Source organism: Mizuhopecten yessoensis, unplaced genomic scaffold (genome assembly GCF_002113885.1).
Source record: "Mizuhopecten yessoensis strain PY_sf001 unplaced genomic scaffold, ASM211388v2 scaffold11169, whole genome shotgun sequence".
NCBI lineage: Eukaryota > Metazoa > Mollusca > Bivalvia > Pectinida > Pectinidae > Mizuhopecten > Mizuhopecten yessoensis.
In genome coordinates this window covers 1289094-1316064 of record NW_018408914.1, presented here as the reverse complement: position 1 = coordinate 1316064, position 26971 = coordinate 1289094, and the positions used below count along the sequence as shown (strand labels likewise).

Below are 26971 nucleotides of genomic sequence, written 5' to 3'. Positions count from 1 at the left end.
CAAGATGTGTAACAAGCTAATACATAAAGATACAGTACGAGTTAAATATGATAGATGTGTGTGTGTCAACCGTGCCTGATACTTTTTAGTTTTTAGTGCACAAAACCGAATGTTCCTAACGTAAGCAATATTATTGTGGATTTCATATATCTATTTAATAATTGAAAATGTCCTTCCTAAATAAGACATTAATCAATATTTAGTGACTAAAATGGGTTTAAAATATTCAACTTTTGAACGTTTGATAGGACGTTTGTTTTCCATTTGCGTGAGGGGAATAACTAAAGCTAAAGGCTGATAATTGTTTTTCTCTAAAAAAGCCAGCTTGTTATTGTTTTTATGCTGAGGTTTCTTTTCTCTGTTAAGGTCGTTTAGAATAGGGAACACTCTAGACGACGTTGCGTTGGCTGATGTTTATGCTTGACTTACGTTATTACCGTGTTTTACTGTTATGTTAATCTGTTTCATAAAATAAGGTTTATAACACGTTAAGTGTGTTACACTCGTTACACTCGTTCTGTTTCAAAAGCCTTCTTACGATTGTAAATCCAAAACGTCCAGTAAACTGTCAAACCACTTTTCTCATATATCTTCGTTGTTGCCAGACGTGACGGTTATTCTAGTAGGCTGAGAGTGGCGCACAGTAGCCAAACATATCTAACCAAATAAAGATATCCGCCAAAATGTGAATGCATCTTGCAATTCTTACGGTGGGTGATTAAAGACGGGGAACATTCTTACAGAAGAAATTTAATTGTTTTCAATGTGACACCTGTGTGAGGAGCCTCAAGTTAGCCAATCAAGAATACCACCTCTTTGGTTTAGCAGTTCACCAATTACATCATAAAATATAGGACGATTTTATCAGTCAAGTGAACACTTTAATTTATTTCTAAATAAGATGTTGTTTGTTGTCACAGTACTCTTTGTGTTGATGTGCAGAAAAATACGAGGGTAAAATAATTGTTCGTAATTCACCAATATAAAACAGCTGATAAGTGAACTCTGCAAATGTCTAGATTTATAATAACGACTCCTCCACTGTCAGCTTATCTCCTGATATCCTCCTCTGACTGCTATCTTTAGGAGACTCGAATCTGCAATAAAAATCAGTTACATGATATTAGGTTATGATGAATTAGTTGATGTACACATTTTCAGAAAATAACATTCTATTGAATATTTCTTAGATTTAAAGAAATCACCAATATTAGAATTACGAAAAAACAAAAAGAGAATACCAAAACGTCAAAACAATTGTGTTTAAACTGAAAATCAATAAAACTTGCTTTTTGAAAAAAGGCATACTTTTATGTGGATCACTGAAAAGGAGAATAAGACCAATTTGTTTTGAAAGCGTAAGAGTCTTCTGAGAGATATTTCGTCGTATGATAATCCCTTTATAGGAACAAAATCAAAGACAAGGACGATGATTTGATATTACTTTTCTGGGTGAATTTGCATTGTCTCTGGAAGTGATTCCATCGTCGTCTCAGGTAACAAAAGAGTGAGAAACGAGACTCCCAATGCCAACACAGCGAACAGGAATAACGGTAGAACACGTCCATAGCCCGGGACACGTCGAGTCTGTCAACCAAAGTCACCAATAAACGTTTGTTTTAGTAAGAAGTCTACGTAGGATTGCTTTAGCTGATGTGAACACTCATGCCGTTCGCAAGACTAGTAATAATATATCAAACTGCTATGGGCATACTTTGTAATCTATTTCTATGTTAAAATACGTTTGTTCTGTAATATTGAATCACAAATTTTCTTGGAATCTGGTGTAAAAATAAAAATTACATTATGATTTATATTAAATGCATTTGAAAAAAATCGATCCAATATTATTACTTATCTGTCTGCAATGTATGATTGCTTATGAAGTAATTAAGTTTGTCTACATAAAATAGTATCATACACAAAAGTATACGCAAATTCATATAATGCAATGTTTTTTAAAAGATTGGATAGCTTGTCACATACATTAGGACATTTTGTTATATCCTAGTAATTTGTAGTTGAAGGGATCTTTATACGGTAAAATATATATGTTATGGTTATCTGTTAATTTGCCAACAAGACTCATTAATTGAGACTTTGTTTTTTGCATGTGTTTTAATCCTCCATAACATTCAATACAAATATGAAGTAAGGATCACTTGTTTAAAGTAACGGGTACTACTGTATCATTTATAATCGTAAAGAAGAGTTCCCCCAAGGGCTTTTCTACTTGGAGTTTTCTCCCTTCTATGTATGAGATGAAGCAGTCAACACTTTGTTTTGATGTTGCGGTTCTATTAATACCAAATGGCACTATTAACAAAGTGTAGGCTTCGTAATGTAAAGGTCTTAAGTCTTTTTGTTTTGTTTCTATTTTCAACATTTGCAACCAACCATGATTCTGAGGAATGATAAGCCGAATGTGCTTTTCATGATATACTTCTTTTTGGAACGGACTTAATCCTTAGTCACACCGGATCGTTCGATTTCTTGATCGTGCGACTGGTGGCAATTCGGCGGAGGTACGACCAATCGGCAATGTTTGCTATGATCTCAAATGATGATCGCATAACTCGATTGCTATTGAGATTGGTTGTAGGTCATAATACGACTGGGGGTACGAGTTGTCGTGCGATAACCAACGATAGGACAAGATCTATCGCAAAATAAGTAATCGTGCACTTAGTCGTGTCGACCAGCGACTGATCGTACCATCATCATTTGTGGCCACCTGCGACCACTCGCGTCGGCGATCGCAGTAGGTCGCAGACGGTCGTGCGATGGGGTCACTCGATCAGATATATTTGTAGACTCTTACGGCTGCCGCCACAACACCCAGCTGTCCATCATAAGGGCCAACATGAGTTATATGCCTGGCATTAATTGCATACTGACCATAGTTTTCTTTCGGTCTCGTAGTGGAGTGTGACTTGAACCCAAAATGTCACTCCAAAAACACTCGTCCGCAGGATCAAGACGGGTGGTACCACCATACGTAAGGTCGTTCAACCAGTCGGGATTGGTCGCACTACCGATCGTTGGATTGCACGACAGGTGGCACGACCGATCTAGGACCAGTAGCACGACCAATCCGCGTGTGACTACTTGACCACGAATGGTGGTGCGTCTCTGCGCGACTGGTCGTACGACCAGGTAAGACCTGACTGCGATCATTTTGCGATTTGGAATCGCAGGTAAGACCTTTTGAAAATGACCATCGACCTTGCTGCCACTGATTTTGCTCGTGCGAATATATATATACCCATGACCTCTGCAACGAGTCGCACGATCTCTCTACGATTTGCTCGCGATTGGCAAATTGGCAAAGGTGCCTATAAAACAATAATGAAGCATCAAAACTTGATTCTTCAACCTTATATAGCACGTAAAGACACGCGTATATACATTCTAGTCTATTTTGTTCACCCTTGCAGGTCGGGGATGAATAAAAGCATATACCTGCTGTTACCCGTCGCATGATCGTAAGGGCGACTAATGCGGGACCCCCTATCCCACCCCATCCCACCACAACCAACCCAACCAAATCGTAGTTGGCAATCCATGCTAAACATTCTGCATTGGCAATGGCAATAACTGTTTGTTCCAACCATTGTCAGTATAATGTGACCGGGCAGAATGCTATGGTTGGTGCCCTTGGCAAGTTACTTCAGTGAGATTGCACTGTGAAGTCAGCATCAGATCCGCGCTATCGCAAGGAGACGATGACAACAACAAACCCTGTCTCCAGCACACATACACACATGAACGAAGGCATATACACATTCAATCTAGAGACACGTCCTTGAATGACCTTAGTTGTTGATAGGACGTTAAACCATATCAAACCAAATCAAACCAAAACAATATTTATTTTGAAGATGTATTACTTACCAGTTGTAAAACGTAAGGCGCAAATATATATCCTAAATCGCCAAACATGCATCCTAAGCCTAGTCCTGTACTCCGTAGTCCTGTGGGGAATAGTTCGGCTGACCACACATATACCACGGCATATCCGATCGTTATTCCAAATTTTCCCACCATAGCAAACGAAATAGAAATTATTTCTGAAATAGAATACACACAACTATAAAGCCAAGATTAGCATCAATACATAAACAGTTAGTTGAAATGCAGGCGTTCAAAAATGTTTAGGAAGTCCTTTAAGTGTAAATGTTGTCAAACAGACAGGTATTTGAACTTTTTGAAGTAAATTTATGCCTGGCTATACTGCTGATGATTTCGTTTATTAGTGTGTAATTTTGTTTATGAAACAAATGAAAATGTGTGTTGCTTTTCGTTATAGCTAAAATCAATTAATATAAATTTAAAGAAGGTTTTGTAAAGATACAGTATAATGCCTTTCGGCAAAATCTTTCAAGGGGAACGAAATTATATTGGAAATTTGAACGGATCGTATCACTATGATTGGGTAACGGGTTTTGTTTGACAGAAAACTAGAATCTCTGGTAAATATATTGTACAAAATATACATCGCATTCGATATCAAGAACCTTTTGCTGTTTTTCTTATGACATTTTTTTTTTCACTTGTTTGAAATATAATTTCATAAACTTAACCTGGTAACTTCTAACCTTACCAACAGGCCAGAAATGTTCGAATACACCTGTCAAGAGTAAACATAATCCGCCGATAACCATCCCTAAGATAAAGAGTTTTTTCCGCCCAATCCTATCCAACAATACAAACGCAACAGCGTTAGCTGGAAATTCGACAAGGCCAGCGAGTAGATGATTGAGGTAAAAGTTCCCGCTTAGATTAGCAGCATTTAAGGAAAATCCAAAGTATGTTATATAGATAACCATCCTGCAAACAACAGAAATATAGAAAAATAATAACATTCTGAATGTTTGTCAACCAAACACGAATAACTCATAATTCATTCATCATAATTCATTCAAAAAAGTATTAACAACATATATATTTTTTACGCCATGATAATGGTATTTAAAAAAATCTAAACCATTCATTTATTCCTTATCAGATACTATTAACTAGGCATATTTTATTGTTTTTTTCAATTTTCTTTATCCGTAGCTGGTATGCATTATTCCCTATAAGAATTAGACACCTGCATGTTGAGGGGCACTCGAGTGTGTATATATAATATTGTATTTAGGTTGTTGGTGATTTTAAGCTGCTAGTTATCAAATATCATCAAAATTGATTAGACTGATATTCTCGTAATTGCCACGTTCCCATTCATGTTAGTTACAATGGTGTATTTAGGATAATCGCAACAAGGTTATCCGTGGTTAGTCTGATAAAACCAGGTAGAATACTGTGCTCAATGCGTTCGGTATAGTATTTCAGTGATGTATCACGTTTATAGTCGACATAAGATCCACACTATCGCAACGAGGAAAGTACACCAGTATTCGCCCTAAAGCACACTTGTATCGTTACACACATGGAAACACATCCTGGAATGAACTTGGTTGTTAATAAGATACTTAACCAAATCAAACGAAACCAAATTTAATAACTGTATATTTTTACTTTCAATGTCGAGGCATGACGGAGTCAGAGCAGCGTCATGTACTTCTTTGTTGTGTGAAATTTAATCAGCTGCATTTGTGTTATTAAAGTTCTAACTTTATCAGTTGAACGTATTTTACCATTTAATCAAAGAAACTCAAAACATTTTGATAACACAGTATCTGCCGTTATGAACATTAAGTATGACAAAGCGCATAGAGAATCTGGAAAAAACGTAGAGAGAAATAAAGATACAGTGGCTGAAGTCGGCTTAACTGCAGAGAACGCTCAGTATGACATCAACGAGCTCGAACAGTACACTAGGAAGTCAAGTGTCCGAGTATTCGGCCTGGCGGACGAACAAGACGAGAACATGGAAAAAACCTGTCGGAAGATTCATAGTTTCCTGAAATCCGATCTGAACATTGATATCGAGAATACAGATATTGACGTAGCTTACAGGTTGGGCAAGTACAGATCCAATAAAGCAAGACCTATCATCGTCAAATTTATGTGTCGCCGTACAAAAATAGAATGTATCCAGAAACGTCACAAGCTCAAAGGAAGGGGTATAGTTATCAGGGATGACCTTTCGCGGGAAAACCAACACTTGATGGATAGTCTATCATTCGATGATCGGGTCAGCGATAAATGGAGTGACAATGGTAAACTATACGCAAGGCTCTCTGCAGACAAGACAGTCCATAGAATCCACCCAGGCATAGACTTGGACAGACTTGTATACAGGTCTTTCAACATGTAAAACACGTTGGTAATCTCGTTGATGACATTACGTTCAAAAAAGTTGTCACTCCTGTCGCCAATTTTACATTCCAACGATAGACGGTAAGAGCGGAGGAGTGATAAATTATATATATACTGAAAATATTCACATATATTCTAGTTACTTCGTATAGTCTTTACCAATATGTGTGTGTGTGTATACATCAGAAAAATTAAATGATTCGATAACGAAGTGAACTATAATATCAAAACTATAGAAAATAACCAGGCTATGACTACAGAACAAATATGGGAAATATTGTTAAAAAATACACATGTAATGCTTCAAGCGCAGCGTCACACCAGTGATTCCTGTTTAGATTTTAATTCCAATGTGTGCTGATCTTCATTTACATGCCTCAAATTTCATTGTAAATAAACTTGTTTATCATTAGGATGTTATGCTTGCAAATACATCTGTGATTGGAAGATATTTTGTGAGATGGATTTTGTGCATAGTTGGACCAATTCGAACGCACCCAACGTAAGTCTGTATAGTATACGTACGAGTCCGGAATATAGATTAGTAGTGAAAGCAATAATGATGTAACTCATATATATATATGTAAGTGTATATCGTGTGGATGCCACCACTACTACACGAAACTATATGATAAAACAAATTATAACATCTATTACATAGAGTGTTATTTCATTTATCAATATAATCTGTCTTATCTACAGAAATCACATAAAGTTATGTTTGTCTATTTTTACAGAACGCATTTTGCACAGATGTCTCTGCCCAATGTATGTGCTTGTCTTAATGACAGGAATATTTTTGCCTTGTTTTTCCCGGCAAATTTACGTAATGTTTATTTCTGTTGATGAAGGTATAATTATATAACATAAAAGAGTGCAAGAAAAGTGTGATTGACGCAAAATGTACAAATTCGTCATACATCATATGTTTTATATAAGAACAAACATACACCGTCAACGTGTCGAGTGTTATTGTACATGTGTACTTGTATACAGGAAGTGTAACTTGCACGTGATGGTAAATGAACTAAAAACAAGGTTATGCTATTCAAGTAACCCTAATCGACCATGGTACATTATATACGTATTAGTTAAACTTAGTATATCTTAGATAACTCTTAAAATATCCAAACATCAATGGAAGATATGTAGTTTAATATTACACTTAATAAATGTATACGATTGGATATGTGTGAACAGCTTGGACAAGGTTAATCGAATGCACCTTAATCACACCATATGATATATTATATATTAGTTAAATGTATTACTTCTTAGAATATTTCAAAATGTCCAAATGTAAATGGAATATAGGATATAGTCTAATATTGAATAGTTTAATATTGTACTTAGTTATAAATACGATGCATCAATTTAAATGTACATTCGAGTACATGTGTATACAGTTTAGACAAGGTTAATAGAACGCACCTTGCAATCACTGTCACACAGAAGCTTTTGTTATATATATGGCGACGTGAGGTTGTGGTAGAGTGAACGAAACGTATCATAGTAGAAGGTGGGTGTTAGTTCCATTATCTCTCAAAATCATATTTTCTATATGTGTTTATATGTTTTATGTATGTCCGACCCCATTCCTGGTGTTCTCCCATGTTGCAAACCAACGACCATTGTGATTTTAAAACACACATGGACGGTGTAACAATACTATCTGCCAATTGCCAGGGTCTTGGTGATATAGTGAAACAAAAAGACGTATTTGCATACTTGAGAAATAAAAATTATAATATATTTTGTCTTCAGGATACACATTTTACAGCAGAAAAGGAAAATGTAATACGGGCTAATTGGGGTCTTGATTGCTTCTTTAATTCCTACAATTCAAACTCATNAACAACTTGGGCATTTCATTGTCAGGTCAATTAATTTTGGTTATTCAGTTTCAGAAATGTCAGTCACTCAAAAACAAGGAATTATAACATGCATCCCAAAAGGCGACAAACCCCGTAATAAACTAAAAAATTGGCGTCCCATCACACTTCTCAATACTATTTATAAGATGGCATCCGGCACGATAGCAGAAAGACTCAAAACTATAATAACTAAATTAATTAGCAACAGTCAAACTGGTTTTATTCCAGGTAGATATATTGGAGAAAATACACGTTTAATTTATGATTTAATGCATTATACTGAAGAAAATGACATACCTGGTCTTCTATTGTTAATTGATTTTGAAAAAGCTTTTGACTCTGTGTCTTGGAATTTTATTACAAAAACTTTAAATTTCTTCAATTTTGGACCATCACTTATTAACTGGATCAACCTTTTTCAAAAAAATATACGCTCTGCAGTTAACATAGGAGGGAACTTATCCATTTTTTTCACTATCGAGCGTGGATGCCGTCAGGGGGACCCTGTTTCTTCATATATTTTTATCTTATGTGCTGAAATTTTATCGATTCTGTTAAGAAATAATTCTGATATCAGCGGTATTGTTGTAAATAACAGAGAAATTCTTTTATCACAGTTTGCTGATGATACGTCTGTTATCCTTGACGGTTCAGAAAAATCTTTAAATGTAACGCTACAACAACTTAACTATTATGCCAGAATTTCAGGTCTTAAAATGAATTTCACCAAGACCCAGGTAATCTGGATAGGCAGTGAAAAATATAGTAATAATAAATATACAACAGAGCACAATCTTTTGTGGGGAAGTACACGTTTTAATTTGCTAGGCATTGAATATGATGTTGATTTACATAGAGTAGTTAAATTAAACTTTGATAAGAAACTTGTTAAACTTAAATCTCTCATAAGTTCGTGGAATAGAAGAAATCTCACTCCAATAGGTAAGATAACCATTATTAAAACATTGCTAATTTCACAATTTAATCATCTTTTTATAGCTCTTCCAAACCCACATGACTCTTATATAAAAAAAAGTAAATAACATTATACATTTGTTTGTGGTGCTGAAAAACTGATAAAGTTAAACGTGATGTTATAATAAAGTCATACGAACATGGTGGTTTGAAAATGATTCATTTAAAGTCTTTCATAACAGCACTAAAGGCAACGTGGGTACGGAGGATCTATAAAGAAGATGCTAGTTGGACTTTCATTCCTGAAAACTAGATAGATAAGTTCTCTTTAGCTAATTGTGGAATTCATAAAATGAAAATTATATGTGAAGAATGTAAAAATAAATTTTGGAAAAACGTTCTAGAAGCATGGTATCAAACAATAGTGTCGTCCAATTTATATAGTGAAAAAATATGTGAAAATCCTTTGAGGTATAATCACAATATCCAAATAAACAATAAGCCTGTTTTCTATAAAGAGTGGTATAGAAAAGGAGTGCTTTTTATATATGATATAATTAAAGAAGATGGTTCTTTTTACAATTTTGTAGAATTTCAACATAGATATGATATAAGGTCTAATTTTTTAACTTTTCATAGTACAATCAGTGCTATAAAACAGTTTATAAATAGTAAACAAGAAATCTTTGCTTTAGAAAAGAGTATTTGTTTACCTAATATACCTTTAAATCTTAATATTATATTAAGGAGGAATAAAGGGGCACAGGATATTTATGCTGTTTTATGCCGAAATGATACAAAACCCACGTCACAAAGGAAATGGTCTACGGTTTTTAACATTCAGGACAAATAATGGATAAAGATTTATGCATGTCCCTTTAAAACTACTGAAAGTACTAAATTAAGATGGCTTCAATACCGAATTAACCATAGAATCTAAACTACAAAAACACTCCTACAAAAAATGGGAATAAAACAAAATTCAACTTGTACATTTTGTAAAAGATTTCCAGAAACAATTGAACATCTATTTTGGGATTGTGGTAAAGTATGTGAAATTTTGAGAGAACTAAAACAATTGCTTGCAACCAGTAATATTGATTTGAATTTTGACAAACAGGAATTTATATTTGGACAATTCAGTTCAAAGGATGCTGATTTGATAGTGGATAATCTTATCCTATTATTGATTAAACAATACATTTTTAAAATGAAATGCCTAGAAATAGAACTCAATATAACAAGTTTAAAGAATCACATTCTTTTTGAACTTAAATCTCATAAGATATTGATAATTAAGCATAAAAACTGCAAAAATAATATAGTCTTGCTTAATAAAGTAGAAAAATGGCTTCTCTTATAAAATAATGTGAACAATTATCATTATACTATAAAGAAAAGTTTGCAATCCCCCCCCCCTGTGAGTGTGTATGTGTATATGTGTACTATGTGTACAGTATATAATTGGTCTCTTGTAAAGAGGTGTCCGTTGTGAAGGGAATTGTAATCAATGTAATGTGTGCTTGTTGCTTTGTGTGTAAATGTGTTGTTTATAAAAAAGAAAAATTGAATAAAAAAATAAATAAATGAACATTAAGTACCACAACAAAAATGATTTTATCCAATCAAATTTACCGGTGAATGTATAATATATTTAAAACAATATATACATAAATAATTTGAACGTTGACCGAACTCTCCGGAAAATATCATACGCTATCATATAATCACCTTTGAAATGGCTAGTAATTGCATAATTTGTTTATCTATTTATGTTTTTGTTATACCAAAAAATAAAAAAAACTTACATGTAAATTCTTTACAGAGACGTCCAATCAAAATGTCTTATCCGTTTAATAAACTTACCAGTTTACCCAGATTATCACACATCTGACAATATTGGACCAAGACGAGAAAAGGTGCCAGATTTTGAACCGTTCGGGTTCCTCGTCATCATCGTCTGTTAGTTGGTTAAGGAACAGCTTGTCTTCACATTTATTGTATTTAGCTATTGTACGGATAATAGCATGGGCTTCTTTATATCTACCCTGACTGATCAGCCAGCGTGGTGATTCGGGAATGATCCTTCAAAGAGACAAAAAAGCAAGCATTCGTTAACAAAAAGTGATCAATATGAAATATATATTAGAATAAAATTTAAACTGATAACCATCGGCTCGTTTAAAAAATCTTTAAAGAAGGAACATGTATTTTATTGTTTCAAGTATGCTTCTAAGCAACGCGAACTCGAAAAATGTTGTTATTTTCATGCCTTTAAACAAAATGGATGAAATTATAATTGTAGTAGGCTTCACCAAATTACTCCAATTAAAAAAAAGATCAATAACTAACTAGCTATACTTTCTTGCTTTACTTTGAGACTACCTAGGTCTATAACGTACCGCGACGGAGAGTCGATGGATTCATCGAACCAGAAATTCAAATGATTTAAAAACACTTAAAATGTCTTTTTTTTAATTGTCGTCCGCTGGTACAACTACAAAATTCTAAAATAATGTAAGACTGCCGATCACAATATCGTCGCTCTGATCCATTGACCTAGCTACAATGTACCTAGCCATAACAAGATCAAGTTAAGTGTACCTCTTTCGATTTGAAATGCGTCATCTCATTAACCTCCTGGCACTATCAAATTACTATCGAAACTCTCATTTAAACGTATCAATATTATAGAATAAACAATGACAGAGATATCCAATATGCGTGGGAATACCATGAATGGAATAAGGATTTTAAAGAAAACTATAGATCATTAAATTTGTACATAAAATCCTATCCTCAAAACTAATTGGTCTATCAAATAATGTTCCTCCTTTTATCCCGTATACTAACATACCTCCTACCATAATGAAGGAATGTTTTCTTTTTTTTGAGAGACGTTACGTACAGTTTCGGGTATGTTGTGTGCAACGCATGACAAAGGTCAACATAAAACAGATCGAGGTTGAAATTAAATGGTTGACAATATTCTTCTTGGTTTTTCATGGGAAGATGTTTCAGCAGAGTATTCACGTGCTTATATCATGGTACGTACCAGAGCCCTTTCCAAGTTCTACATGTATGATACAAACGTACATCGAAAACGAGTTGTCTACGAATAGCAAAATTACAACATTATACACTCTCCTACCTTGAAGTAAAGGATACTGCAGCCTTTTCCATCGGCCGCTTGCTTGATTTTTCATTACAAAAAAACTAACTAGGGACAGCTTACCACAGTATTTTGATGTCTTGTTTCGAATAGCACGTAGATTTTATAGTCGGCATCATCATATAGTCTCTTTGGGAAATAACGTTTTTTCCCTGTGATATAGATATTGACGTTTTCTAATGATTGTAAGTGTTCCTTGCGGTTTTTGTGGCGGTTGTCATCGATGATGCAGACACCGCCTTTCCTTTTGGATCATGTTGTATTTATCTTCATATACTTTTGGAGAGTTTCGTTGAAAAAGGATTGCTTTGTTTAAGTTTTTTCCGTCTCTGATTTTGCGTTCGATTCAACACTATGTTTAGAATTAATATTCTATTGTTTTTGCGATACAAAACACCTTGTCTTTTCCTAAATAGGTACTGATTAAGCCAATGCTATGTCGTGGAAGTGATGAACATTTAGATAATAAAAATAAACGAATGCAATCTTGTTATGATAATGGACTATATTGACAGAAGCGTTTTGTTTTTACAATGAATTAACCGGAATACTTACCACCAGTAAAAGATGAAAAGTGCCAAAGGTAAAGAGCATGCAATTTGAATATATTGCCAATCACGGATTGCATATCCAAATCCTGATAACAACATCAGCCCAGCTGAATAGAAAAAATTAACCAGAATCCCAGCCCAGCGACGTTTGGACGGTCCAACAAGCTCCAAACCTGCGTATAAACGAGCACATGTGATTATAATATTGGAATAGAGTGAAACTCTGGTGTAACAGAGTATTGCTATATTGTTAACTCTGATTGTTAACTCTGATGTAAAAGTGTGTTGCTATAATGTAAAATCTGATAAAAAAGTGTGTTGCTATAATGTAAACTCTGATATAAAAGTGTGTTGCTATAAAGTATACTCTGATTTTAAAGTGTATTGCTATGTATAAAAACTCTGATTTAAAAGTGTATTGCTATGTATGTAAACTCTGATGTAAAATAGTATTGCTATGTATGTAAACTCTGATGTAAAATAGTATTGCTATGTATGTAAACTCTGATGTAAAAATTGTTGCTATGTATCTAAGCTTTGATGTAAAAGTGTGTTGCTATAATGTAAACTCTGATGTAAAAGTGAGTTGTTATGTATGTAAACTCTGATGTAAAAGAGTATTGCTATGTATGTAAACTCTGATGTAAAAGTGTATTGCTATGTATGTAAACTCTGATGTAAAAAATGTTGCTATGTATCTAAGCTCTGACGTAAAAGTGTGTTGCTATAATGTGAACTCTGATGTAAAAGTGAGTTGTTATGTATGTAAACTCTGATGTGAAAGTGTGTTGCTATGTATGTAAGCTCTGATTTTAAAGTGTGTTGCTATGTATGTAAACTCTGATGTAAAAGCTTGTTGATATAATGTAAACTCTGATTTTAAAGTGAGTTGCTATGTATGAAAACTCTGATGTAAAAGTGTGTTGCTATGTATGTAAGCTTAGATGTAAAAGTGTGTTGCTATGTATGTAAACTCTGATGTAAAAATTGTTGATATAATGTAAACTCTGATTTTAAAGTGAGTTGCTATGTTTGTAAGCTCTGATGTAAAAGCTTGTTGATATAATGTAAACTCTGATTTTAAAGCGAGTTGCTATGTATGAAAACTCTGATGTAAAAGTGTGTCGCTATGGATGTAAGCTTTGATGTAACAGTGTGTTGTTATGTATGTAAACTCTGATGTGAAAGTGTGTTGCTATGTATGTAAGCTCTTATTTTAAAGTGTGTTGCTATGTATGTAAGCTTTGATGTAAAAGTGTGTTGTTATGTACGTAAACTCTGATGTAAAAGTGTGTTGCTTTGTATGTAAACTCTTATGTTAAAGTGTGTTGCTGTGTTTTTATATCTAAATATGGCCAATACGCTGTATATCTCGAAGACGATTTGTACTAATGGTTTGGTATATTTATTCTGATATAAGTTTAATCAGCCTGAGCCAATGAAATAAATACTACATCACCCTGCATTCCTCCCCGTTGGAAATGAGTCTATAATTGCGGTAAATAAGTGATTATTAATAACTGATTAGCATGTCTCTGAATGTAGATATAATTAAAAAATGTAGCTTAGATTGAACCGTATGTTATGAATATTAAGTGATTTGACATTTTAAATACTCATTATCAAACACGCGTCCAATACATAATGTAAAAATGCAAACATTGTTCAACTGTATTAGTCTTTTCGAGCTATGACAATTTACCTAATACAAAAGCTGCTGAGAATACGAACGAACAAAACAAAGACTGGATATATCCAAGGACTGTAAAGACGTAGATATTAGGAGAGAATGCGGCACATGTACCAACCACCATGGCAAGGGTAATGCCTCCACACAAAGCAAGTTTTCTCCCGAACCTGAAATGAGTAGATACCAAGGAGGATTTCATTGTGACGGTACATTTCCTTAAATCAGGCAACATCGTAAAAATATTCTTATATATATATAGACAATTAGTTGTTTGGCAATGTTCATGCGAGTAAGAACGGGGGAAATGTACTTACACACCACATGAGCGGTCGAAGCGAAAGGCAGTAAAACCAAAAATGTCATTGAAATCACAAACTTTCTTCCTTTCATCAATAAATATCGTGTAGCATTATGCCGTAACATTAACTTTAACGACCTTGTTTAGAAAAACATTGAAGAAACCAGAGTTTAATTGTCGAATGAACTATAACCAAGACGACTTTTCCTAACTAAAGTTTCAACAGTTTAACCTTCTGAAAATTTAAACTCCGTTATAGATTGGTGGTGTTGAAACCCGGTCTGAAAAAGTGATGTTTATGATGACAGAAAGAGCGTTTGCTAGTCTCTTCACATTTTGTTTCAAGGTTCATTAAAGGATATAAACTATCGTTCATTTGCACATGTATGTCGTTCGAGGAACATTTTGTGTCGTCATTATTACCCCGACCCCCGGGGTTGGCTTGTTGGTAGTGTCGGCCTCGTCTAGGAGCGGCGTAGGCCTACTGTAGACCCATATGAACATCAAATTTCCTTGTAAGTTTGTTTTGTCAGATTGCTATTGGCCTAGTGTAGACCCATATAAACATCAAATTTCCTTGTAAGTTTGTTTTGTCAGATAGCTATTGGCCTAGTGTAGACCCATATGAACATCAAATTTCCTTGTAAGTTTGTTTTGTCAGATTGCTATTGGCCTAGCGTAGACCAATATACAAATCGAATTTCCTTGTAAGTTTGTTTTGTTAGATTGCTATTGGCCAAGCGTAGACCCATATACAAATCTAATTTCCTTGTAAGTTTGTTTTGTTAGATTGCTATTGGCCTAGTGTAGACCCCTATACAAATCGAATTTCCTTGTAAGTTTGTTTTGTCAGATTGCTATTGGCCTAGTATAGACCCATATAAACATCGAATTTCCTTGTAAGTTTGTTTTGTCAGATTGCTATCGACGATACAATTTCGTCAGACGACAGAACGGGTCACCGTGATAAACATGGTGTGATTTATTAGTTAAAACTTATTGATTTTCAGATAGTTTAGTACTAAAAGGAGAAATATGATAACAAATGATAAACAGAAGTTCTAGCAACTTTGTTCAAGGTAAGTTTGGTTCATCAGCTTAAATGCTTTATTATTGACTACGTTAACCTGGTTATGTACATTTAAAGCAGCTTATATACAATTTCAATATAGTTTGATAACATATATATTCCGATTTTGAATAAGGATCTGTGAATATGACTTACCATGGGGTTGACATTTAGGGTGACTATTACATCGTTTAAGAGGCTTGTTGAACCTTAACAGAATACAAGTTTGAAGCAAATCTGTAACATGTTCACGTAAAAGACCTGTATTGTACTGTGATACATAAGTTCATGTTTTACCTGTCCAATAGGAAACCCTCAACAAATGAGCCTGTCATTGACCCCGAGTGCATGACGACCTGTATATACGCTGCCGTTAGAGCATGGTCACATACTAAGTTGTACTGCAACAAGCAAACAGGTTTATATAGAAAGCAAACGGTGCAAGTGTCACAAATAAATTTGAAAACCCCCCAGCGATAAATCACGGATAAATGGAGATGCATAGCGATAAATAAATGATGACATAATAGATTGAAACAAATGTAAGGTTATACCAGGGAGTGATTATCACTAATAGAAATTGCTATGATTTCAGGGTTAATTTTAAAAGATTGATACATATGTACATAGCTGGGATAATAACCGCGATTAACACAGATAACTTTGAAAAATAGTATTAAATTAAAGAAAACACCAATAAAAGGGAAGGAAAATCATAAATTAATAGAACTACATTGCTATGAAAAGCAGTGACTTACACAAATTAATAGAAATAAAAAGCATGAAAGGGGGAGATTATCAACAATTAGTCGAGATCAAAAATCATTTATCACCAATTAACAGAAATAAAGAGCTGTTAAAGGAGTGACGGATTAATCGATATATCAAACTTTATTTATACAAGGGTGATTATCATAGATTAATAGAGATACACAACCACATTTATAAAGGGGTTATTTTTACAAATACATAGACACAATAGTACATGTATATAAGGGTTAATTATCACAGATTGTGAGAGATACAAAACAACATGTATACAGGATGATTATCACAGATTGTGAGAGATACAAAACAACATGTATACAGGGTGATTATCATAGATTGTGAGAGATACAAAACAACATGTATACAGGGTGATTATCACAGATTGTGAGAGATACAAAACAACATGTAGACAGGATGATTATCACAGATTGTGAGAGATACAAAACAACATGTACATTGTATACAGGTTGATTATCACAGATTGTGAGAGATACAAAACAACATGTATACAGGATGATTATCACAGATTGTGAGAGGTACAAAACAACATATATACAGGATGATTATCACAGATTGTGAAGAGATACAAAACAACATATATACAGGATGATTATCACAGATTGTGAAGAGACACAAAACAACATGTATACAGGATGATTATAACAGATTGTGAAGAGATACAAAACAACATATATACAGGGTGATTATCAAAGATTGTGAGAGATACAAAACAACATGTATACAGGGTGAGTATCACAGATTGTGAGAGATACAAAACAACATATATACAGGGTGATTATCAAAGATTGTGAGAGATACAAAACAACATGTACATTGTATACAGGCTGATTATCACAGATTGTGAGAGATACAAAACAACATGTATACAGGTTGATTATCACAGATTGTGAGTGATACAAAACAACATGTATACAGGGTGAGTATCACAGATTGTGAGAGATACAAAACAACATGTATACAGGGTGATTATCACAGATTGTGAGAGATACAAAACAACATATATACAGGGTGATTATCACAGATTGTAAGAGATACAAGACAACATATATACAGGGTGATTATCACAGATTGTGAGAGATACAAAACAACATATATACAGGGTGATTATCACAGATTAAAAGAGATGCACAGCTACATTTATAAAAGGTGTGATAATCAGAAAATAATAAAAATGCATTTATAAAATGGTTATTATCAGAGGTTAATAGAGATACACAACTTCATTTATAACATGAATGAGTATTACAGATTATCATATTTAAACATTACATTCATTAAGAGTGAATCCTGTCGCCAAAAGCGATGGTTATACCAGAATTAAGACAGAGATAGAACTGTTTATGAGGCGATAAAATTCAGTGCCGGTCAATGTATCAAGTGACTAAAGGAAGTGAAGGCTTCAGGTATAAAATACGCCAAGCATTAGAACCAAGTGTTTTTTCTTTCCTCCAATTTTGTTTGTGATGACAACTCGAAAAATTTCGAACAGTAACGTTATGATAGCACGTGTTGCGTGATAGTTAAGATACCGTTTTGTGTACAGTGTACTTGATGTTGTAAATTACATCTATGGTAGTGTTGCAATTCATTACAAAAGAAAGAGTTAATCCGTTAAAAAGATAGTTAAGAATTGTTAAAAAAACCTGTATATTTTTGGATGTATTATCACCAAGCAGACATGATAACATTAATCATTGCAGTTTGTATATATCACGTCTCCAATGGTGTGTAGCGTGATTCAACTTTATCCTTATAAGAACACAATGTATTGGAATATGCATAACTTCATCAGTTGTCTTTTAAAGCAAATAGTATTATATTTTTGTAAAAATCTATAAAATTAATTTTTAAGATATTTTGAATAAGCATTTGGCTGATTGGCGATAAAGAAAACATCCACCACCTACCATTAAGAAACAATATAATGTGTACCTACCTCAGAAACATACGTAGAAGTAAACACAGTCTTATCATACGACCAAGACGAACATGCATTCAATGTTGTATTACTGCTGTTATTTCCAATCGTTACACTGCATTCCCCATATTCATACTGATCAGGATTAACACTGGAAGATTTGTCGGAGTAGTCGGAGGAGATTTCCTTTATTTGAAAAGGGGAAGCAATTGTGGCACACCTGTTAGAAAAAAGCGGTTTCTCAACCATAACTGTGTAATATTTAATATATGTATACATGTACGTTGTTTGACACTTCATCCCATTTTTCATAAACACAAGGTAGGTATAGTTGTTTTCCTCAAAGGGCCTGTTTCCAGTAATGTTAATTCTCCATAGGAGCCTGCCCCCGTATAATTTCTTATCTAGTTCAACTACTGTTTTTTTCTTTTCCGAAGAATAATTTTACACCTTTCCGACACCCAGATTTCATAATTTCAGTGAAAATGTATTTTTATAAAGTTGTCAATTTCAGCATCAAAGACATAAGTTCGTAAATAAAAGAAGGTTATCTCGAAATTGTAATTCGCAACATAGTATAAATTTCTTTTGATAAATATTTCCAAAACATCGTGTTTATTCATAAAACATAAAAAGATAAATTTATCGGATGAAAATGCACTTGCAGAGACACAATTATGAAGAAAAATGCCATAAAATTGCAATTTTCTCCCGTTATATAGTTTTGGATGCAAATTTCCATCAGAAAATCGGTGACAATCATTTGATTAGATTTTCATTAATATTTTACATAACATGCACATTTTATCAACACTTAGACAGCTTCTGAAAGGTACAACCTTGAGGAGCCATAAAAAAACAAACCAAGTGACCTAAATCTTTATACTTTATAGATTTGTGACCACAACGGCATTGGCAATGCACCACCAACAGGAAATTTGAATCACAGAAGGGGCCGTTTTGGAAACCGGCCCTTTCTAAAGTTTAAATATACCTATACCACCACGATGTCAAAACCTACGTACAATGTAGAAGTGAATACAACCAGAACGAACATGCGTACGACGTTTATTCAGAAAGGATGTTTCTTTGCTTTGATCAGGTGTGTTCCGTTGAGGCACATCTGTTGAAAAAAACACATTTCGACGTAATTGTGTACTCTTATGTATTTTGTATGTTTGGCGATACCACGTTTTCTTTAATGTTAATTCTGTATTGCATTTATTCATAAACCATAAGGTACCATGGAAGTTATATTATTTCCTAAAACCATTGATGTTTTGAAATATCAATATTATCATCATATCATGTCAGATCTGACACTACTTCACATTTCTTACACGTGTGTCGGGTTATACATCAGATAAGCATTTAGTATGTCAAACATGGACACGAAGAGGATTGGCAGGCACAGCAGGAAATATATTCGCTTCTGATATGGTCCGAATTCCCCAATCACTTTCAGGATATCGTCGAGCTGCATGGTGGGAGTCGATTCTGTAATAATGCCATAAACAAATTTAAGGTAAGGAATGTTGTAAGAAATCCACGCGTCGTCATCTTTAATTGTGACGTCATATTGCATGGTAAGTGTTTCCTTACTTGGGCTACACTTACATCAGAAGACATTTAAATTGTTAAGAATGTATATCAAAAGAGCTAATAAGCTGAGAGAAAGTATGAAAGGTGTGAGAGAGATGATATGATATGCTTTAGCAAATAAATACTTACATGCGAAAAACACTTGTAGTATTGCTGATTATGATGATGATGACATCAATGTGATTACTACTTTGTATCATGATGAATATATCAGTGTATTAGTTATGATGATTTTATTATTATACGATGAAGACGATATCAGTTAGAGGTTGATGATGGCATGATTGTGATAATGATGAAATCAGTGTGATTATGATGATGATGATGATGATGATGATGATGATGGTGGTGATGATGATGATGATGATGATGATGATGATGATGATGATGATGATGATGATGTTGATTTTAGTGTCTTGTTGATGAAATTGGTTAGAGCATAATGAGAATAACAATGATGAAGATAATGTCAATGTCATGATGAAAATGTCTGGGTAATTATGAGGATGATTTAAATGTCATATGATGATGATAATGATATCAGTTTGATGATGACGACAACAGTGGGATGATGATGATATTATTATGAGAATGATTTTGATTTCAGTCATGATTATGATGATGATGATGATAATGATATCAGTTTGATGATGACAACAGTGTGATAACGATATTATTGTGAGAATGATGTTGATTTCAGTAATAATAATGATATCAGTTTGATGAGTATGACAAGTGTGATTACGATCGATATTATTGTGATATGAGGTTGACTTCAGTCGTGATGATGATAATAATAATATTAATGAAAAAGATTATGTCATGATGGATATATCAGTTTGATGATGATGATGCTGATGCTGATGCTGATGCTGCTGCTGCTGCTGCTGCTGATGATGATGATGATGATGATTTCAGTGTTTAATGTCTTGATGATGATGATGAAAATGATTGATATCAAAGCTTTTATGGAATCTCTTAAACTAGGTTGGGTGCGCAGGATATTTAAGTCATCAGGAAAATGGACCTTGCTCCTAAACTCAAAAAGTTGCAGAACTGTGGGAATGCTTTTAATCTTTCATGTGGATCCAACTGTACAAATAAATTCTGAAAAGATGTTTTTATAGGTTGTGCAAAAATGAACAATTCAAGTTTATTTAAGAAGAGTTTACTTGAGTATGGCTCTATTTTGAAAACTCCACTTTGGTATAATAGAGATATACAAATTGGAAATAGTTTCATCTTCTATCAAAATTGGTTTAATGCTGGAATATTTTCATTAAATGACTTGATTAAAGATCCTAGAAATTTAACTTTTTTCTCACTACATGAGGTTCTGGATCGGTATAGAATTAACACCAACTTAATTGGGTAAAGAAATGGGAGAGAACTTTTATCTTTGATATAGAAAAATGGAAGAAAATTTATAGAATTCCCTTTACAGTCTCAAAGAGCTCAAAGTTACAATGGTTTCAGGTGAGAATTATACACTATATACTAGTAACAAACAATTTTCTGTTAAAAATAAATATCACTTCAAGTCCATTGTGTACCTTTTGTAATAGTGAACTAGAAATAATAATTCATTGTTTATGGTAATGCAGAGAAATTCAAGGACTACTACAGGAACTTGAAAATCTTTTAGATATCTTGTTCATTGCCTTTTCAACAAATAAAGAATCTTTCCTTTTTGGAATCACATCACCACAGACCAGCGCAGTCGATAATGAAATTATATTTCTCATAAAGCATTATATATAAAAAAAACTAGATGTTTTAACAAATCTTTGAATTTAGATGCCCTTGTTAATGTTAATTAAGGATACTTTTATTGTTCAAAAGTATTTGAATTAATGCAAATAATCAGTACTCAAGTACTCCTTATAAAGTATTTTTTTCCTCAAAGCCCGGCAGTGCTGAACCTATGTATTAATGATCTTTTCCTCTATCAGTTTATAAGATTTTTTTTTTTTTTTTTGTACTTCACACTATGGATTTTTGCGAGGGTATGTATTTGTATAGCAACAGTTGTGAGGATGATGTAATGAAAAACGATGAAGATGAATGTCTGTAGAATAAATTGTCAATTGATGATGGAGATGATGATGAAAAGTGACATGAAGATGATGATAATAATGATGTGATGGTGAGTGGCATTTTGATGAATGATGATAAGTGTAATTATAAATGATGATGATAATTGATGACAGTAATGATGATGATGAAGATTATAAATATTATATAATTGTCAATCATGATGAATGGCTTTTTATGATGATACTGATAATGATCTTTTGATTGTAAGATTTTATGTATGTTTAAAAAAAGTTGAAAAAATAAACAATTACAAAAACAAAATGATGATGATGATGATGATGATGATGATGATGATGATGATGATGATGATGATGATGATGATGTTTGGAGTGTCATGACGATGAAATCAGTAAGAGCATGATGATGATGATAATTAGAGTCTCATGACGATGAAATCAGTATGATGAGTTTACTAATGAGGATGATAACGATGAGGATGATGTCAACGTCATGATAAAGATATCAGGGTGATGATGTTGATGATAACAATACATTATAAAATGATGCGTGAGTATATGTGAATGCAGTGAGCGTGTTTATGGGTGTTAAGGAGTATGGAAAAAAATGTGTCTAATTATGCATATTATACCAGAAATACATTTGAAAAATGAAAAAAACCCACCTAGATTTATAATATCATTGTTTGTTTACTAACAGATGGAGATAGATATATTTGATATCAATTAGAGTTGTCTATAATTGTCAGTATTATTTATGTGTATTTATACAAATCCGAAAAATGAGACTGTTTTGTTTATAAAATACAAATCACTAACTCAACTTTCGAGATGCAACAATGCATCAAATCAATATTTCTACTTAGGAGCTCTTTTGGATGAAATAGGCATTATTTGTAATCTTCACTGTGACATGTAAACATTTCAGCGTTAGAGGTAATGCGAAGATACTAAACAACATCGGAGACAGCTATTTTAACTTCTGTGGTATAAAAAAAACATATAAAAAGCTATTTCAAATTTTAGCTAAACATTTAAGTAGGGTTTTTAGTTGATATTTTTGGTCGGTCGGGTTAAGGCAATAGACAATACTATAGTATATCATTTTAGACAAAGATATCTATATCTATATAAGTACTCCTTATGCGTGTATAATCCAACGGCTTGGGCCATTTAAACACGTAGCATTAGAAGTGAACGATCAAGTCAATATGTATTAATTAATGCACCTTATAATAAGCAAGTTATATACTTTGCTTCAAACAAAGTTGTGAGTCAACATTATTCATCTTGATCACGCGTTCATTTATCCGTCCAATCCGGTTTCCATCGCATATTTCGGTCCCTAATACTGACACTGACGTAGAAAAAAAAAATCACCCCCATTTGACCTTTAACCTTGACCTCAAATGCCCAATACAGTTTTTTAACTATAGAAAGTATTTAATAAGCATTCAGCAGCACGTATCAGACTCAGTGTTTTGCTCTTTACTTTTCTATTTCAAGTAAAATCAATTGAATTTATTATCGTAAACAAACAACACAATGTTATGCTCATCAGAGTGCCTGATGATTTTGTTGACACTACCCGATGTGATGACATGCCATTAGAGTGCCTGGTGATTTTGTTGACACTACCCGATGTGATGACATGCCATTAGAGTGTCAGGTGATTTTGTTGACACTACCCGATGTGATGACATGCCATAAGAGCGCCTGGGGATTTTGTTGACACTACCCGATGTGATGACATGCCATTAGAGTGCCTGGTAATTTTGTTGACACTATGCGATGTGATGACATTCCATTGGAGTGCCTGGTGATTTTGTTGACACTACCCGTTGTGATGACATGCCATTAGAGTGCCTGGTGATTTAGTTGACACTACCCGATGTGATGACATGCCATAAGAGGGCCTGGTGATTTTGTTGACACTACCCGATGTTATGACATGCCATTAGAGTGCCTGGTGATTTTATTGACACTATGCGATGTGATGACATGCCATTAGAGTGCCTGGTCATTTTGTTGACACTTCCCGATGTGATGACATGCCATTAGAGTGCCTGGTAATTTTGTTGACACTATGCGATGTGATGACATGCCATTAGAGTGCCTGGTAATTTTGTTGACACTACCCGATGTGATGACATGACATTAGAGTGCCTGGTGATTTTGTTGACACTACACGATGTGATGACATGCCATTAGAGTGCCTGGAGATTTTGTTGACACTACCCGATGTGATGACATACCATTAGAGTGCCAGGTGATTTTGTTGACACTACCAGATGTGATGACATGCCATTAGAGTGCCTGGTAATTTTGTTGACACTACCCGATGTAATGACATGCCATTAGAGTGTCAGGTGATTTTGTTGACCCTACCCGATGTGATGACATGCCATTAGAGTGCCAGGTGATTTTGTTGACACTACCAGATGTGATGACATGCCATTAGAGTGCCTGGTAATTTTGTTGACACTACCCGTTGTGATGACATGCCATTAGAGTGCCTGGTGATTTTGTTGGCACTACCCGATGTGATGACATGCCATTAGAGTGTCAGGTGATTTTGTTGACACTACCCGATGTGATGACATGCAATTAGAGTGCCTGGTGATTTTGTTGACACTATGCGATGTGATGACATGCCATTAGAGTGCCTGGAGATTTTGTTGACACTACCCGATGTGATGACATGACATTAGAGTGCCAGGTGATTTTGTTGACACTACCAGATGTGATGACATGCCATTAGAGTGCCTGGTAATTTTGTTGACACTACCCGTTGTGATGACATGCCATTAGAGTGCCTGGTGATTTAGTTGACACTACCCGATGTGATGACATGCCATTGGAGTGCCTGGTGATTTTGTTGACACTACCCGACGTGATAACATGCCATTAGAGTGCCTGGTGATTTTGTTGGCACTACCCGATGTGATGACATGCCATTAGAGGGCCTGGTGATTTTGTTGACACTACCCGATGTTATGACATGCCATTAGAGTGCCAGGTGATTTTGTTGACACTATGCGATGTGATGACATGCCATTAGAGTGTCTGGTGATTTTGTTGACACTCCCCGATGTGATGACATGCCATTAGAGTGCCAGGTGCTTTTGTTGACACTACCCGATGTGATGACATGCCATAAGAGCGCCTGGGGATTTTGTTGACACTACCCGATGTGATGACATGCCATTACAGCGCCTGGTGATTTTGTTGACACTACCCGATGTTATGACATGCCATTAGAGTGCCAGGTGATTTTGTTGACACTACCAGATGTGATGACATGCCATTAGAGTGCCTGGTAATTTTGTTGACACTATGCGATGTGATGACATGCCATGAGAGTGCCTTGTGATTTTGTTGACACTAACCGATGTGATGACATGCCATAAGAGTGCCTGGTGATTTTGTTGACACTACCCGATGTGATGACTTGCCATTACTTGGATACAACAACAACATTTGCAAACATATTGGTGTACAGTATATACAACCATACAGATCAAATCGACGCTATTCGTCGTTTTTGTTTTGTTTTATAACTACACGGTACTTAAAAGATGGACGGTGTTACGAAATACATTTGTGTACATACCTTTGAATGACTCAAATGTTTGAGTAAAAAGATGAAGTGGGTTAAATAAACAAGAAGTCAATGTCTGCATTGACTCACGCCTTTTGACATTTTAAAGTTGTTCCAGCTGAAGCATATTAATTGATGGACCGGAAGCTGGTATCTTTCACAGATACAGATAAAAATGTACAATCTCTTGTTTTGCACACGTCTGTCACACGTGAGCAATGCGTTTGTGCTAAGGGGGTGACCGTTCAGAGTATCTCGCCCCTATACAGATAGGCTAGGCCTCCTTTTGTGTCAGCATTTGTAAACACAGTGTAGTTATGAGCACACCTGTACCTGTGCACGTCTTGATTTAAGGTCATTCCAATATGGCTGCCACACCAAACTGTATATAAAATTCAATAATGTATTCCTCCTCCAATATTTCTCAAACATAATTGAGGTACATGCACACTAAATTTCAGAAAAAATATTCAATAACTAATAAAAATATTCTCTTTTTATATGTTCATTTTCCAAGCTGAATACAGGCCCCAATTCAGGAAAAAATCTATTTAAACTTATACAAATATCATAAGGTTTGATGTCCATGGAGATGCATTTGTCGAGAAAAATGTAAGAAAATGTGTCAAATCTCCAGAATAATGACATGTATTTTGATTTGGTATTTGGTCTTATTATGTGGGTTCATTCATGCGTATATATACTGCGGGCCGTCACTATTATGACGTTAACGCCGGCGCAGGATGTTATTGGGTACCCACATCATAGGTCGCACTATTCATAAACGTTGTTGTAAATGTTGCCTTGATAATAAATGTTGGAAACGATAAGTTTAGTGTTTGGTATATATTTTGTCACGCTACAGACTACAAGGATATAAAATGTACGTCACTTTACGCTAGAACCCGGAAGGACAACGGTGGAGGACGAAGGACGTGAACCGTTACAAAGCTAACAAGACTTTTGATACCAGTCAAGCCATAGTACCGGAGTGAGAACCTGCAGTGACTGGTGTACAGGTAAAATCTCACTTGCTTCGCATGTTTTTTCCAACCTCAATCAGCATTGTTCTCTTTGTGCTCAGTTGTGATTTATTCAGGGGAAATACATGCCATTATTCTGGAGATTTGACACATTTTCTTACAATTTTCTCGACAAATGCATCTCCATG

At 34.5% G+C, this 26971-nt stretch overlaps 1 protein-coding gene across 1 annotated transcript; it reads right to left on the bottom strand.

Annotated features, from left to right (window-relative positions):
* Positions 1–877: 877 nt before the first annotated feature.
* LOC110467278 (organic cation transporter protein-like) lies at positions 878–25892 on the bottom strand. The gene is made up of 11 exons (XM_021524340.1): positions 25813–25892; positions 19884–20040; positions 18562–18763; positions 16134–16237; positions 14482–14636; positions 12784–12952; positions 10923–11141; positions 4604–4830; positions 3895–4070; positions 1445–1587; positions 878–1097 (listed from the first exon to the last, which is right to left on the bottom strand). The coding sequence occupies exons 1-11, from the start codon at positions 25880–25882 to the stop codon at positions 1022–1024; spliced, it is 1698 nt and encodes a 565-aa protein (XP_021380015.1). The 5' UTR covers positions 25883–25892; the 3' UTR covers positions 878–1021.
* Positions 25893–26971: the final 1079 nt, after the last annotated feature.

Bases quoted from the DNA above. Each gene is read 5' to 3' on its own strand.
- LOC110467278 (XM_021524340.1), bottom strand. From the start codon at position 25,882: ATGCAGACATTGACTTCTTGTTTATTTAACCCACTTCATCTTTTTACT. The intron at 12,953-14,481 runs GTAAATTGTCAT...GTTTATACGCAG, and splicing joins CTCAGCAGCTTTTGTATTAG to GTTTGGAGCTTGTTGGACCG. The intron at 11,142-12,783 runs GTAAGTATTCCG...GTCTCTTTGAAG, and splicing joins CTTTTCATCTTTTACTGGTG to GATCATTCCCGAATCACCAC.